This window comes from Nanorana parkeri, unplaced genomic scaffold, assembly GCF_000935625.1.
Source record: "Nanorana parkeri isolate BGI_ZX_2015 unplaced genomic scaffold, ASM93562v1 scaffold2016, whole genome shotgun sequence".
Lineage (NCBI taxonomy): Eukaryota > Metazoa > Chordata > Amphibia > Anura > Dicroglossidae > Nanorana > Nanorana parkeri.
This window is the reverse complement of record NW_017308284.1, coordinates 201,385-214,588: the sequence shown is the minus strand read 5'-3', so window position 1 is coordinate 214,588 and position 13,204 is coordinate 201,385. Positions and strand designations below refer to the sequence as shown.

Below are 13,204 nucleotides of genomic sequence, written 5' to 3'. Positions count from 1 at the left end.
CTACCAATACCCCAGAACTCCTGCACACAGCTTGACGCCCCAATACCCCAGAACCCCCACACACAGCCTAACGCCCAAATACCCCAGAACCCCCGCACACCGCCTGGCGCCCCAATACTCCAGAACCCTCGCACACAGCCTTACACCCCAATACCCCAGAACGTCTGCACACAGCCTGACACCCCAATATCCCAGAACTTCCGCACACAGCCTGACGCCCCAATATCCCAGAATCCCTGCACACAGCCTGACACCCCAATACCCCAGAACCCCTGCACACAGCTTGATGCCCCAATACCCCAGAACCCCCACACACAGCCCGATGCCCCAATACCCCAGAACCCCCGCACACCGCCTGACGCCCCAATACTCCAGAACCTTCGCACACAGCCTTACACCCCAATACCCCAGAACTTCTGCACACAGCCTGACGCTCCAATATCCCAGAACTTCTGCACACAGCCTAACACCCCAATACTCCAGAACCCTCGCACACAGCCTGACGCCCCAATACCCCACAACCCTCGCACACGGTCTGACACCCCAATACCCCAGAACCCCTTCACACTGACTGAAACCTCAATACTTGAGAAACCCCCCCCCCCCCCCTGCCGCACACAGCCTGACACACCATTACCTCATTCAACAGCACCTCCAACCCCCAATAGTGACACCCCCAAAGTAACAATTTCCCCTTGGCCAGAGCTCAATGCTGCAGTCAGCAGCCTCCCATGGAGTGGCCAGGGGGAAGCAGTGCACACACACTTGACCACCGCCAGCATCGGCGGCTGATTGAGGAGAGAGTTGGGGAGAAGCGAACCATTCCACGGGGAGGGGAGTGACTGCAGCTGGAATAATGACACGATTCTGCCACCCCCTCCACCCGGAGAGAAATGGAACCGTCTGGACAAGTGGCAACCCTCCACGCTGCAAACCACTAAACACAGGGCTGCGACCCACTTTTGGGTTGCAACCCACTAGTTGAGAACCAGAAATCTACAAGTATGTGTTTGTAGATTGTCATTACTAAACATTTCTAAAGGTGCCTTTGTTGTCATTTTAAAGATGTGGATAAAGGTCCTCTTTAAGTTGCCTACCCACTGACAAGCAGGAAGAATTTAAACACCATGGTTTGGGTGCAGTAATGTTACAGCAACAAAAGGATGTGATTTTTTTTTTATTAGCAAAAGGATCCAAAAGCATTTAGATTCATCTACGCGTTAATTAGAAAAAATCAATTAGAGTAGATGTAAACTCTATCTAAAGTACTGTTTTGTAGTCCTATCACATTTCCGGCCCTAGGGTGACAACACTCCATAAACACAGTACAGTGAGTGAGCACTGTACCCTAGGACAGGGAGTATGTTACTGGCAGGATCACCAGGTGAAAATAAAGGGAAAAAGACTTAACAAAGGAAACAAATGCAGCTATCATTTCTAAGGGCCGGTAAGCTACAATATATTACATTCTTCAGGTTTAGATACACTTTAAGCGAATTTACATATTGGCTACAGTGCAGTTTAGCAATTGATCTGTAATTGTCCAGCTTTTGTAGAACTAGAAGTACCAGCATGCAATCAGTGATTTTCTGTTTTGGAATGCAGCTGTTATACATTATAATCTGCCATGCCAGTATGTGATACTGTGTCAGAGCCATGATAGATGCTGTGACATTACAAGTTCTCTAACACTTGCCACTTTCTAATTACATAATAGCAGTGTATTAAAATAAGTATTTCCACATCCTGAGAGAAGTACCCCATATTGCCAGGAGATAAACAGCACTAGCTCTGTCCTAGATGGAACCGGCCTGCTCCGGGCATCAAATAGCAATAGAAGGATTTAAGAGTCAACTCCACTCAAGAGATCTGCATTTCACATGTGAGGAGGACTACATGCAAGGCTTTGTGTCTGCCTTCTTCCACTAGCACCCTGGCTGCTGCTCCTTTGCTGATCAGGCATCAGCCGAGATGAGATCACTTCTTCCTTGAATCCCAACTTGGGTTTCATAGCCGCCCCTCAGCCTCAAAGAAGACAGCTGAACCTTTCTGGATAGACCCCTTTCTGTGCACTGAATTTTCCATGTCTCAAACTCCATCCAGTCCAGAAATCAAAAGGGCTTTAGAAGAGGGCCCAGCGACTAACATTGACAATGAATCCCCGCCACCTCCCATGCCCAGCAATTACTTGATCTTATCGATATTCGCCTGTTTCTGCCCGGCATATCCGATAAACATTGTTGCATTCGTGTTCTCTATAATGGTAAGTACTAAACATTTACTCTCTTTATGAAGGAATCTGCAGCAAAGCAACTGGCCTATGTGTTAAGCCACAGCGCAGTGATGATTTGGAAAGTGCAGTAACTCCTAGCAACCAATTGGATGCCATCTTCATTAGTTTGGGGCTGTCAGAGCCTTTGTTACTAGGTTATACGGGCTACTACACTTTGAAAATTGCTTTCATTTTAAATATATAATTAGTGTGTGTGCATGTGATATTTATTTAGTTGTTATAAACTATGGGGAGAATATACCAAAACTGAAGCAATTGCCTATAGTACCCAGTCAGCTTCTATCTTCAGTTTGTTCAGTTAAGCTTTGAAAAATTAAGCTGGCTGGTTGCCATATGCAACTGTTCCAGATTCTGTCTGCTCCAGTTTTAGTAAATTCCCCTCTATTTATCAAATAGAGCTACAAAATATACATTGAACTTATAATTCAAAGCTAAGCACTTTGGGTTTTATTTCTTGCCTGTTGACTCATTTTACAAATATAGAAGGTCCAGTGTGTGACAGAAGAGAGTCCAAGTCCCAGCTAGCAGTACCACAGATCAGTGTGCAGAAATCCTAGACTGTTATGACTGTTTATTACCTGCTGCCCATTTTGTAGCTGCAAAATTGATGTGATAACGGCAGTCACGTAGCCTTAATATAGTGAAATAATGCTAATATGATCATGCTTAGCTAATGACTTTTCATATCCAATTTATGTGAATGGGAGTTAAAGCGATTCTCAGTATGCTTTATACTGATTGTAAAAAATATTAAGTAGCGGCCATAAAATAAAAGCAAAGTGTCCTTGATATTAAGTTATTAGGGCCATAAATCTCCAGAAGGACATTTGTCCATTAGACAGGGAATGAGTCTTGGTGGTACAAATAATGAGCGATCTTGAAGCAATTTAAAATTCCGCAAATGGTTGTATATTAACTCTTGTCTGAAATAGCAATTATACATTAGAAGTACATCATCATGTGAGCAGCTGCTGTCATTAAAAAAAATGGCTGACCTGCAGCGACAACTGCTGGGTACATTTATGAAATCTTAAGCAAAGGGAACATAAGACGGTTGCTGATAGCAACTAGATTTATCCCTAAGTTCGCTTGCTGGGAATAACATGTCCAGTTTCCTTTGCTCCACTTTTCATCATTTTCCAATCCATTGTAAGGTAATTGGAACATACTGTACATTATGTCGGACACTTGAAAACAAATTTGCTTTTTTTTAAGACAATGATTCACTTTCCCATTGTTGTATGCATTGAAGTATGTGTAGACCAATGTAAAAACTCTTAAAATAAGTATAACAGGTAGAAAACCACAAGGTCACCAACCTCATTTCAAAATATCACCCAAACCATGCTCTCTGCTCCTTCCTTCTACTATCTAGCTCCCTCATCATCTTCTCCCATGTTCACCTCCAGATCATCTCCACAATCTCTCCCATCCTTTGGAACTCCCAACCCCAATCTATCTCCTACTCTGTCCACCTTTAGGCAATCTCTGAAAACGTATCTCTTCAGGGAAGCCTATCCCACCTCCACATGGTAACTGCCCTTTTACTTCTTCCGTCAGGCTATCCCACCTCCACATGATAACTGCCCTTTTACTTCTTCCGTAAGCCTATCCCACCTCCACATGATAACTGCCCTTTTACTTCTGCCGTCAGCCTATCACACCTCCACATGATAACTGCCCTTTTACTTCTTCCGTCAGGCTATCTCACCTCCACATGATAACTGCCCTTTTACTTCTGCCGTCAGCCTATCACACCTCCACATGATAAATGCCCTTTTACTTCTGCTGTCAGCCTATCACACCTCCACATGATAACTGCCCTTTTACTTCTTCCGTCAGGCTACCCCACCTCCACATGAAAACTGCCCTTTTACTTCTGCCGTCAGGCTATCCTACCTCCACATGATAACTGCCCTTTTACTTCTGCCGTCAGCCTATCACACCTCCACATGATAACTGCCCTTTTACTTCTTCCGTCAGCCTATCCCACCTCCATATGATAACTGCCCTTTACTTCTTCCGCCGGCCTATCCTGCCTCCACATAATAACGGTCCTTTTAATTCTTCCGCCGGCCTATCCTACCTCCACATAATAACGGTCCTTTTACTTCTTCCATCAACTCATCCCTCATTAATGCCTTTTGTATCACTTGCCCCTCCTACTAGATTGTATGCTCTCCCGAGCAAGGTCCTCCTAACCATAATTTCTTGAATTGTATTGTAACTGTACTTTCTCCCTTTTTTCTTTCCTTTCACTTTTTCTATTAACCTTTTTCTTCTTTCTCTAGTTTCTCTTTATTATTGCTCGATAACAGAACACTTCCAATTTTTGGGGCTCTTGCTGGACTTATCATCATCCAGTCAATCTGCAACTATGCTCCCTATATTAATTTAATTATTCTTTCAATATACAACACAAAGTATTGAAGTAGCATAAACAAACTGAGAAGCGCTTGTTACATAACACAGCATAGAAATGTATGCAGGTATAGGGTCTCTCTTATACATGTTTCCATAGATAGCATTACTTGTAATTTCTAGAAGATTACTGTAGAGCAGAGGTGGGCAAACTCCGGCCCTCCAGCTGTTGTGGAACTACAAATCTCATGAGGCATTGCAAAATTTTCGCAGCCGCAGGCATGACTGCCAGGGACAGATGCATCATGGGATTTGTAGTTTCACCACAGCTGGAGGGTCAGAGTTGCCCACCCCTGCTATAGAGTATAGATTACCTTAAATACAGAAAAGTAAGCTGTAACAAGGTTAAACTGTGTTTTCATCACATGCTCAGTCTGGGCTTGTATCAAGTACAAAAGTTTTAAGGCAGATACAAAAGACCCAAATAAATGCAGCCTTCTTTTCATAAATACATCATGAAATGTATTTTTTAAATAGAAGCAGGGTAACCAGGGGTGTCCCTAGCATAATTTTCACCTGAGGCAGGTGATGCTGGTGGTCACGTTCTGGGAGGGAGGGGTTAATGGGGTGCTGGTGGTGCATGCTAATGGAGTTCTGGACAGCATCCTGATGGTACACCGCCCATCTCTGGTCAGCATCCCACCCAGCTCACTGACATCACTGGTTGCCAGAAGCTGGGCAGAACACCGGCCAGAGGGTCCCAGGCTGCTAAGAGCTGGGTGGGGAGATGTGTATGGACCATACACATCTCCCCGTCCGGTTCTTAGCAAACTAGCACCTGTGACACTCTGGTCAGAGCCTGCTGCTCCCCCCTAACCCTCCCCCCACGTTACCCAAAGAGATGCCGCCTGAGGCAACAGCCTCATTATAGGGATGGCCCTGAGTGCAAGTGCCCACATTTGACTTGTTATTAGTTTGCTGCAGTCCCTGTACAACAAAACCCAGACTGGGGAAAGGGTAATAAGCACAGGGAGACAATCAGTTAGTCTGCAATACTCATGTGCTAACACAGTTTTCTAAATGGAGGAGAGAGCAGAGTGACAGAGAGATGAGCTCATCAGTGTGCTGCTTTTCCTTTTACTGGGTATTCACAGATCAGGGGGACCGTTTAATGTTCCATAAGGGCACCTGTAAATGTGAAAATTTTATGACTGGATGAAAATAGAAATGTTTTGGCAGTAAAGTAAAGCAGCTCATTTAAATGTAGTTTAGCTGCATATTTAGCAATTTGCCTGAAATTCAGCTTATAAAAAAAAAAAACAGATCTTCTGGCAAAAACTAGAAATAAATGGCTGCCAACCTAGTTTTCTGGCACATAATATCTGCATTGTGTATAGAACTGTTTATGACAAAATAATGACTTCTTTCTCATTCCTTCTTTATAGTCACCACCACTTTTCAGTTTAAATGCACAATTTGCATGGCCATAGAAAAATGACATATACACTATATCTCAGTGACCTTGGCTATTATACTGTACAATGTATAATTGTGGCTAGCACGGTGAGATTTATACACTATAATTAATGTACAGCACTTTACAACTAAGCAACATAATGAAGCTACTAGGTAATTCAAAGGTTCCTGCGTGGCAGGTCAACAAGCTTTCATATATAAGATTAATCTCCTAATAATGTGCAATTAAAACTCACCCTCATTACGCACAACAAGTCAGCCAGAATTCATGTCTCCTCCCGCCTCGGTGACTAGTTTTCCATTGGTGGTCATATACTGGTATTCTATTTATACTTTAACAAATGATCCATCCATCAAAATATTATTCATTTAGCCAACGAACAAAAGCTATTTTGTGAAAATGTACTGTACCCATATATCATTTCATTACTCTCTGCTACATAATACCATTTACTTGGATATCCTGTTCAACCAGAAAATAAATTCCCTTAGTGTTCACACAAACCTAGCCAGCGTCCTCTCTTACAGCGACCTATTGGAGCGCCCACTGTTGGGTTTGCTAGAATTTTTCTCTGAAATGCCTCATACTAAAGGACCTTAGAATTTCAAATCCAATAGAAACTACATCTTATTCAACAGCGAGTCCTTCCAAACATATTTCAATTACAAGTGGAGTCTAGGAGCCAAAGGGGTTGAGCTATAAATATTCCACCCAACATATAGCTGAGTGAATGGCATTTGCAGTTTGCACAGCACTGCCACCACTAGATGGCACTGAGGAGCATAGGGATTTCTGATGCTCCTTGGCTCTATCTACTGGTGGTAGTACCATGCAAATACGTATTAATCAGCCCCTTAGTCACCTGCTGAACTATAACATCTCTTTTCTCTGGTTGTACACTTTGGGGTTTATTTAGAGCAGGCTTTCTCACCCAAGGTGCCATGGTGCCTTTTGCCTACCTTAAGGGTGCCTTGAAATGGTCACTATGACAAACCGAGAGAGGGAATCTCCATAGTGGGGACACACAGAACAATAAAAATCGAAAGAGTTTCTAACCATTCCCTTCTCAATTTAAAACAATGCTTTGGTTTTGATTATACCTTAAAGTGTACAGTATATAACCCCTAAAACCAAAATGTTATATATTACTGCGTACCAGTCCTTAGATGAAGTGGCTAATTTAGTGTTCCTTTTTTCAGGCATTTATTCACCTACACTAGTAATCCTGTCTCTTGGGTGGCTACACTCACTCCTACACTGTATCTATATAGGGACTCATGATTGCCACCTAGGCTGGGGTTCAACCCATTTGCTGCCAGAGCATTTAGTCGAGGTGCTTTAAAAACTTTTTTTGTTTTACTTTATTTAATATTTTTACAACTTTTTAACTTAACTTTATTGCTATCACATAGGAGGCTGAGCAGAAAGTTGACAGTCAGCTTTGCAAATGTAAACAAACTCTCGCTTGCTATACCAACTGGGTGTCTGTTTATAGGGCCATGCTACAGGTATTTTCTGTACTTGCTGAAAATGTTTTTCCCCGAACAAAGAAAACAAATGCAGCCACCATATCTAAGGAATGGTAAGCTACAATATATTAGATTTTTGTTCTCAGATTTATTTATTATTTATGTTTATTACATGTAGGTTTTATAGCTTTGTATACCAGGTCCAGTTCTATTTTCTTTAACATTATTATTTTAGTTTATTTAGCTCTGTCAGTTCATGGTGATACTAGAACATTGTTTTCTCTTCTGCAAAGCTTAACATGCTACTTCATACATCTGCTTTTTTTATCTGGCATATCAGAGCCTCATTATCAGTTATTATGAATTCCTCCCATGCCTGTGTTCTAGGTGTCATGCTTGACTTTGACCTCTTCTTCCAGCCTCATATCAAATTGCTAACTGTGGCTGGAAGCTTTTACTTTTCTAAAATATAATCTTTTTAAGGAAACATTCTTTTAACTGTCCTTTCACTCTGTGCGGTATTTTTACTGCATTTCATTGCACAGAAAGCTGCAAGAAAGATAAGGTCTGCCTGTAAAGAAAAGACTTAATATTCACCCGTTCCATTGCAGATCTTCATTCTCTTCAAGAGTTACTGCTGCAGAAAAATCTTTAGTGGTCAACACTTTGGGAGTGCTGGCTGCCTGGTCCCCCTTTGCATGCTGTGTTTTGCGTGTCCCCCTTTGCGTGGGATCAGGCATCTGACACTTTTATAGCTCTTCAAGAGAGAGAAAATGAGTGGCACGGGAAGCCACTCATTACTTTTCTGTAAAGGCAGCCCTTATTTCAAAGTTGATCATTATGACAGAGTGCCCGAAATCAGTTGGTTTCCCGTATTTCTATGAATAAAAGGCAGAACAAAGTGTGTGTTCCTCAAAACCCCTAAATGTTTGGCACAGTGTAGCCCTGGATGGCGGCCCCTTTAAGCCACAGGAGCCACACAGCCAGGGAATGCCAGCTGTAGAGTTGGAAAAGAGAACAGGCTGTAAGGATAGATAGTGCTGTTCCAGGAGAGCAGGGAGGAAGGAGCCCACTAGACACCAGGGATGAGAAAATCTGGAGTTTGTGGTCCACCCTACCAACCTCTTCCCCAGCACAGAATCAGCTGGAGAGAGAGAGGACCACAAAGACACCAGATTCAGGCATAGGCTTGAGACGGGAGGCAACCTCTCGCTTGGCTCCCAGGGACATGCAAGCAACACATCAGGAGAGCATCTGAAGCATTGGTGTGGTTGGAGATTTTTTGCCACTCACATACAGTATGCCTCAAACTTGTTTGCTGTAATGGAGCTTTGGTGCCACCAGTAGGGTTCTGTCCAAAGGAGAAAGCATCACCCTTCCTTTTTTGTGGATTACAAGTAACCTCTCTTTGTATATAAGCACTCCAACAAGAGTCATTGGGGGTGATTTACTAACCTAAACACACGCACACACCAGGTGCGTGTGATTTTCACACAGCAAAATGTATTTATCAACCAAAAAGTCTCTAAAAGCATATTTCCACCAATGCCATATATGGAAAAATCATGCACATGATGCATATATAATGCTGCTTCACAGTTTAGACAAAAATGGTTAGCTCATGCATTTACATTCCTGCATTCATCAACGCAAGCAACACAACATAGAGCTAATTTACACAACATCACCTTGCAATTCAATGCTTGGCTTTGCACAACACACCTGCTGGGTGTGTACACACTACAAAGGTGTTTAGATTCCACCCATAGATCATGCTGGGAGGGAACACACTACAGAGGTGTATACATGTTCGTGGTGTGTTTATAAGGTTAGTAAATCAACCCCTTTGTGTTCATGAGGTTTCCCTTTTAATCTCATAGTGCGTTTTTGGCAGGGCCATTTAACAAGGAGAGTGTGTTTTTGGCAGGGCCATTTAACAAGTAGCTAGGGAAATGGAGATTTACTTTTCTGCTCCTAAAATTGTTCATGTGTCTGATATGGATTTAACCCCACAATTGTTGAAACTTTTTAGCCAGTACTTTTTCTTACAGGGCTTATTCTTGCTTTAAAAAGGCCATTTTATTTACAACTGGTGCATGACTCCGTCTATAGATACAGTGTAAGAGAGAGAGAGAGAGAGAGAGAGAGAGAGAGAGAGAGAGAGAGATATCTTACTGATAGACATATAAAATGTGGCACAAGTTTGTAAGAAGACCAATGTGAAAACCTTGATTTGGAAAGGGGCTGTAACAGCTGTGATCTGTAGGGGTTTCATGTAATGTGTCACTGCGGCCCTTCGGTGATGTCAGGGGCCATGTGTTTTTGCAAAACAGCTACATTCGTATTTTGTAATTGGCATCTGTGCAGCCAAGAGCTTGTTTTGACTCTTCAAGTGTCATGATGTATTTCATACATTAATTGTTACCTAGAATGGATACATTGAAGTATTGTACAGTCCCTTGACAGTCAGTGGGTTAAAGCTAGACTCCACTCAAGTACTTACACAACTAAGCTCAACTTATCTTACTTCATTATAACAAGCTCCCCAGTAAATGCAGGGACACTCTACGTTGAATGATGGTAATCATACCCAGCTCATTCGTACTTCATGTAATACTTGGTTCTTGTTACTCATGCTTAGATTTAGGCGTTTATTGTTGTTGATGTTTGCGCATCTTTACACTAGCGTCTTTGCTGTTTTCTTCATGGACCTCCGATATCAGACTACATCACCTGTTGTGATGCTACTTGACCCAAATCTGTGTCATTTGTCTAATGTATGTTTACTTCTAGTGTACTGACATTGAAAAATTGTAACAGAACAATTCATTGTTTTGGAAAAAATACTTAAATAAGAGCTGATTCACCTCCCAAAGGATTGCTAATTTTGTCCAGCCAATCCTGATATTTGCAGAGCTATGCCATGCAGCACAGCCAGGTTGTATATCTTGTTTGGTTCCCTAAATGTATGTTACTGGGTAGGATAAGAGCAAGAGGTCATCTATCTTCTGTTAGTAAGTTCCGTATCCACACACGTTCCCTGCTCAGATTTCAGTTCTCCTTTCCACCGTCTGAGATCTAATCTACAGGGGAAAAATGTAGAAATGTCACCAGCACACCAATCCTTTTAAGATAGCAAAAGCTTCATTTATTGAAGTTTTTTGTCATATGACCAAACAAGCGCTTTCGGGACCGCGCAGAGTCCCTTCATCAGGCTTTAGCCTGATGAAGGTGCTCAATGCTAAAGCCTGATGAAGGGACCCTGCGCGGTCCCGAAAGCGCTTGTTTGGTCATATGACAAAAAACTTCAATAAATGAAGCTTTTGCTATCTTAAAAGGATTGGTGTGCTGGTGACATTTCTACATTTTTGCTGACATTCGCGGCGCCATCCGCGGTCACTGCGAGCACCCCCCACTACAAGGGACATATATCGGTAAGGAGTGCGACAAGGATAGTACTTATTGTCTGCCAAAGCTCAGTATATCGCAGGCAATACTGAGAGCGCCACAGCCGGGACAGATCCCAACAAAACTCTCAGCTGTGCCTGCCCCCTCCCCCATTCGTTCCTCCACTCAGCGCTGGAGGATCGGAGAGGGGAGGGGGGAATCCCTGTGGGGAGCTTTGACTCACAGTCTGCTCACTGCATGGAGACAATCAGGAAGTGAGCAGATTGGTGCATGCTTCTGCTCACTTCCCAATCGATAGAGCCTGACATGTGACAGCTTATTTGTCACAGGTCGGTTCTAGCTATGAGGATGAGTGGAAATCACTCACCTCATAGTTCTCCTTTAACCATTTCCAGCGGGTTCACGTAAATGTACGTCCTCCGCTGGAACTGGTTCTACCAAGAAAATGGCTGCTGTTGCAGCCATGTTCTTGGTACCATTTTAAACAGCCAGCGATTACTGTTTAATTACAAGTGATCCAGCATCTGTACAGGTGCTGGATCACTTGTATGGTGCTGCAGCATGTGTCACCCCCTCCTTCTGCTGCCGCTTGTGCCGGCATCAGCTTCCCGTGCTCCACTGTCCCCCGTGTGAGCTTGGGACCGGCACGGCGGGTCTCCCCCGACAGATTGGAGGACAGATTAGCAGCTTCCAGCCGCTGATCTCTCCTCCGATCGCGGCACCCGGAAGTGATGTGCATTGCATTACTTGCTGTGTCACTGGGCACATACTCCGGCTCCTAGAGCCAGAAGAAGCTGGTGAAACAGATCTCGGCTTCATTAGCTTCTTTGGGTCCCTAGGTGACATTAGGGGTCTGAAAGACCCCTAATGTCTCCATAAAGAGGACCTGTCACGTTATATCTGCTATTATATAGGGGGCTTTGTTAGCCCCCTATGCGATAGCAATAAAGCTGAGTGAAAAAAAATTTATTCAGGGCCTCTGAAGCTGTTTTCTAGCCAAAAATTCAGATTTTATCATGTGTGTTCAAATGTAAGAAGTTGCTCTGGGCAGCAAGTGGTTAAATGGAAAGAGTACTATATTTATAGTTATGTGATTTTCACATTGGAATGTTCTTGCGTTTCCATTTATTTGTTATTTTTTTATTCAATATAAAATTTTAAGGTTTAACTACAAGAAGGAGTTATCTGCATGGGTCAGAATTTTTTCAACCTGTGTGCTTAAAGTGCATAAGACACTATGCACTGCATGCTATGCATGTTCGGCTGAACCGAAGGGAGCCGAAGCCAGCTGTTGTAAGGCTGAATTGAACCGTAGAGGACTGAAGTGAATAGCTTACTTCACTTCGGTTAGGCTATTCACTCGGCTGCCTTTGGCAGCTTAGTGAATAACCTCCTTAGTATCCAGCAGAATCTGCTGGTCTCCTGAGCACTGGCCCGGATATCCTGTTTTAGGGTGGCTTCTTTTCCTTGCAGGGTCCTATAAAGCCGCCCTTGTGTGCGCTAGAATCCTGTGTGTGTCTTCACAAGCACAGCAAGGCAAGCCTCTCCCCTCCTTCAGCAAGCTAGCAGATAGCTACTAGCCAGCTGCTGCAGACCTTCCCTTGTGATCTTGTACTGTACAGGAAGTATAGGAAAGTGGAGTTTACAGAGTTGGAAACATGATGACTGTAAGTGCTTTGGCAAAAATATAAAGAAATCCTTTTCTGGCCAATGTATATTTGTTTGATCTGGATTCATTATTAAAAAAAGTTTGAGATTTTAATACTACTTTAACCCACCAAAATGTCATATGGATCAGACGTCTATCATCTAATGTTTATGGGCCCTCTTAAAATCTCACTTTGAAAAATGATACAATGGTAATTTTTGCTACTTATTTTTTTGCTAGGATGTGCAAAACCCTGGGACAGATGTTGGTGATTGTACTCATTTCACTTTAACAAGCAGACATTTATTTGACATACTCATAGTAAATTTCACAAATATTTTTCAAAATGTAACCATTAAAGGGGATTGCCTGTGTAACTCAACAATGGATCATGTTCAACAGCAGATGGAGAAGTAAGTTTTTCCTTATTATATTTTTCAGTGAACCACATATTCTTTAAATCACTGCCCTAAGCAATTCAAATTAAAGTTTAAGAGGTGTCATTGTATTGTTAGTTTAGTTACATAAGGTCACAGTAAAAAAAAAAA

The 13,204-nt window shown here is 42.7% G+C and overlaps 1 protein-coding gene across 1 annotated transcript in view; it reads left to right on the top strand.

Annotated features, from left to right (window-relative positions):
• The first annotated feature begins 2,079 nt into the window (after positions 1-2,079).
• TMEM233 (transmembrane protein 233) overlaps positions 2,080-13,204 on the top strand; it is a 27,785-nt gene continuing 16,660 nt past the window's right edge. Inside the window, exon 1 of the mRNA XM_018572387.1 lies at positions 2,080-2,263. Within this exon, the coding sequence (XP_018427889.1) occupies positions 2,084-2,263 (180 nt within the window). The 5' untranslated portion in view covers positions 2,080-2,083. The remainder of the gene's footprint in view (positions 2,264-13,204) is intronic.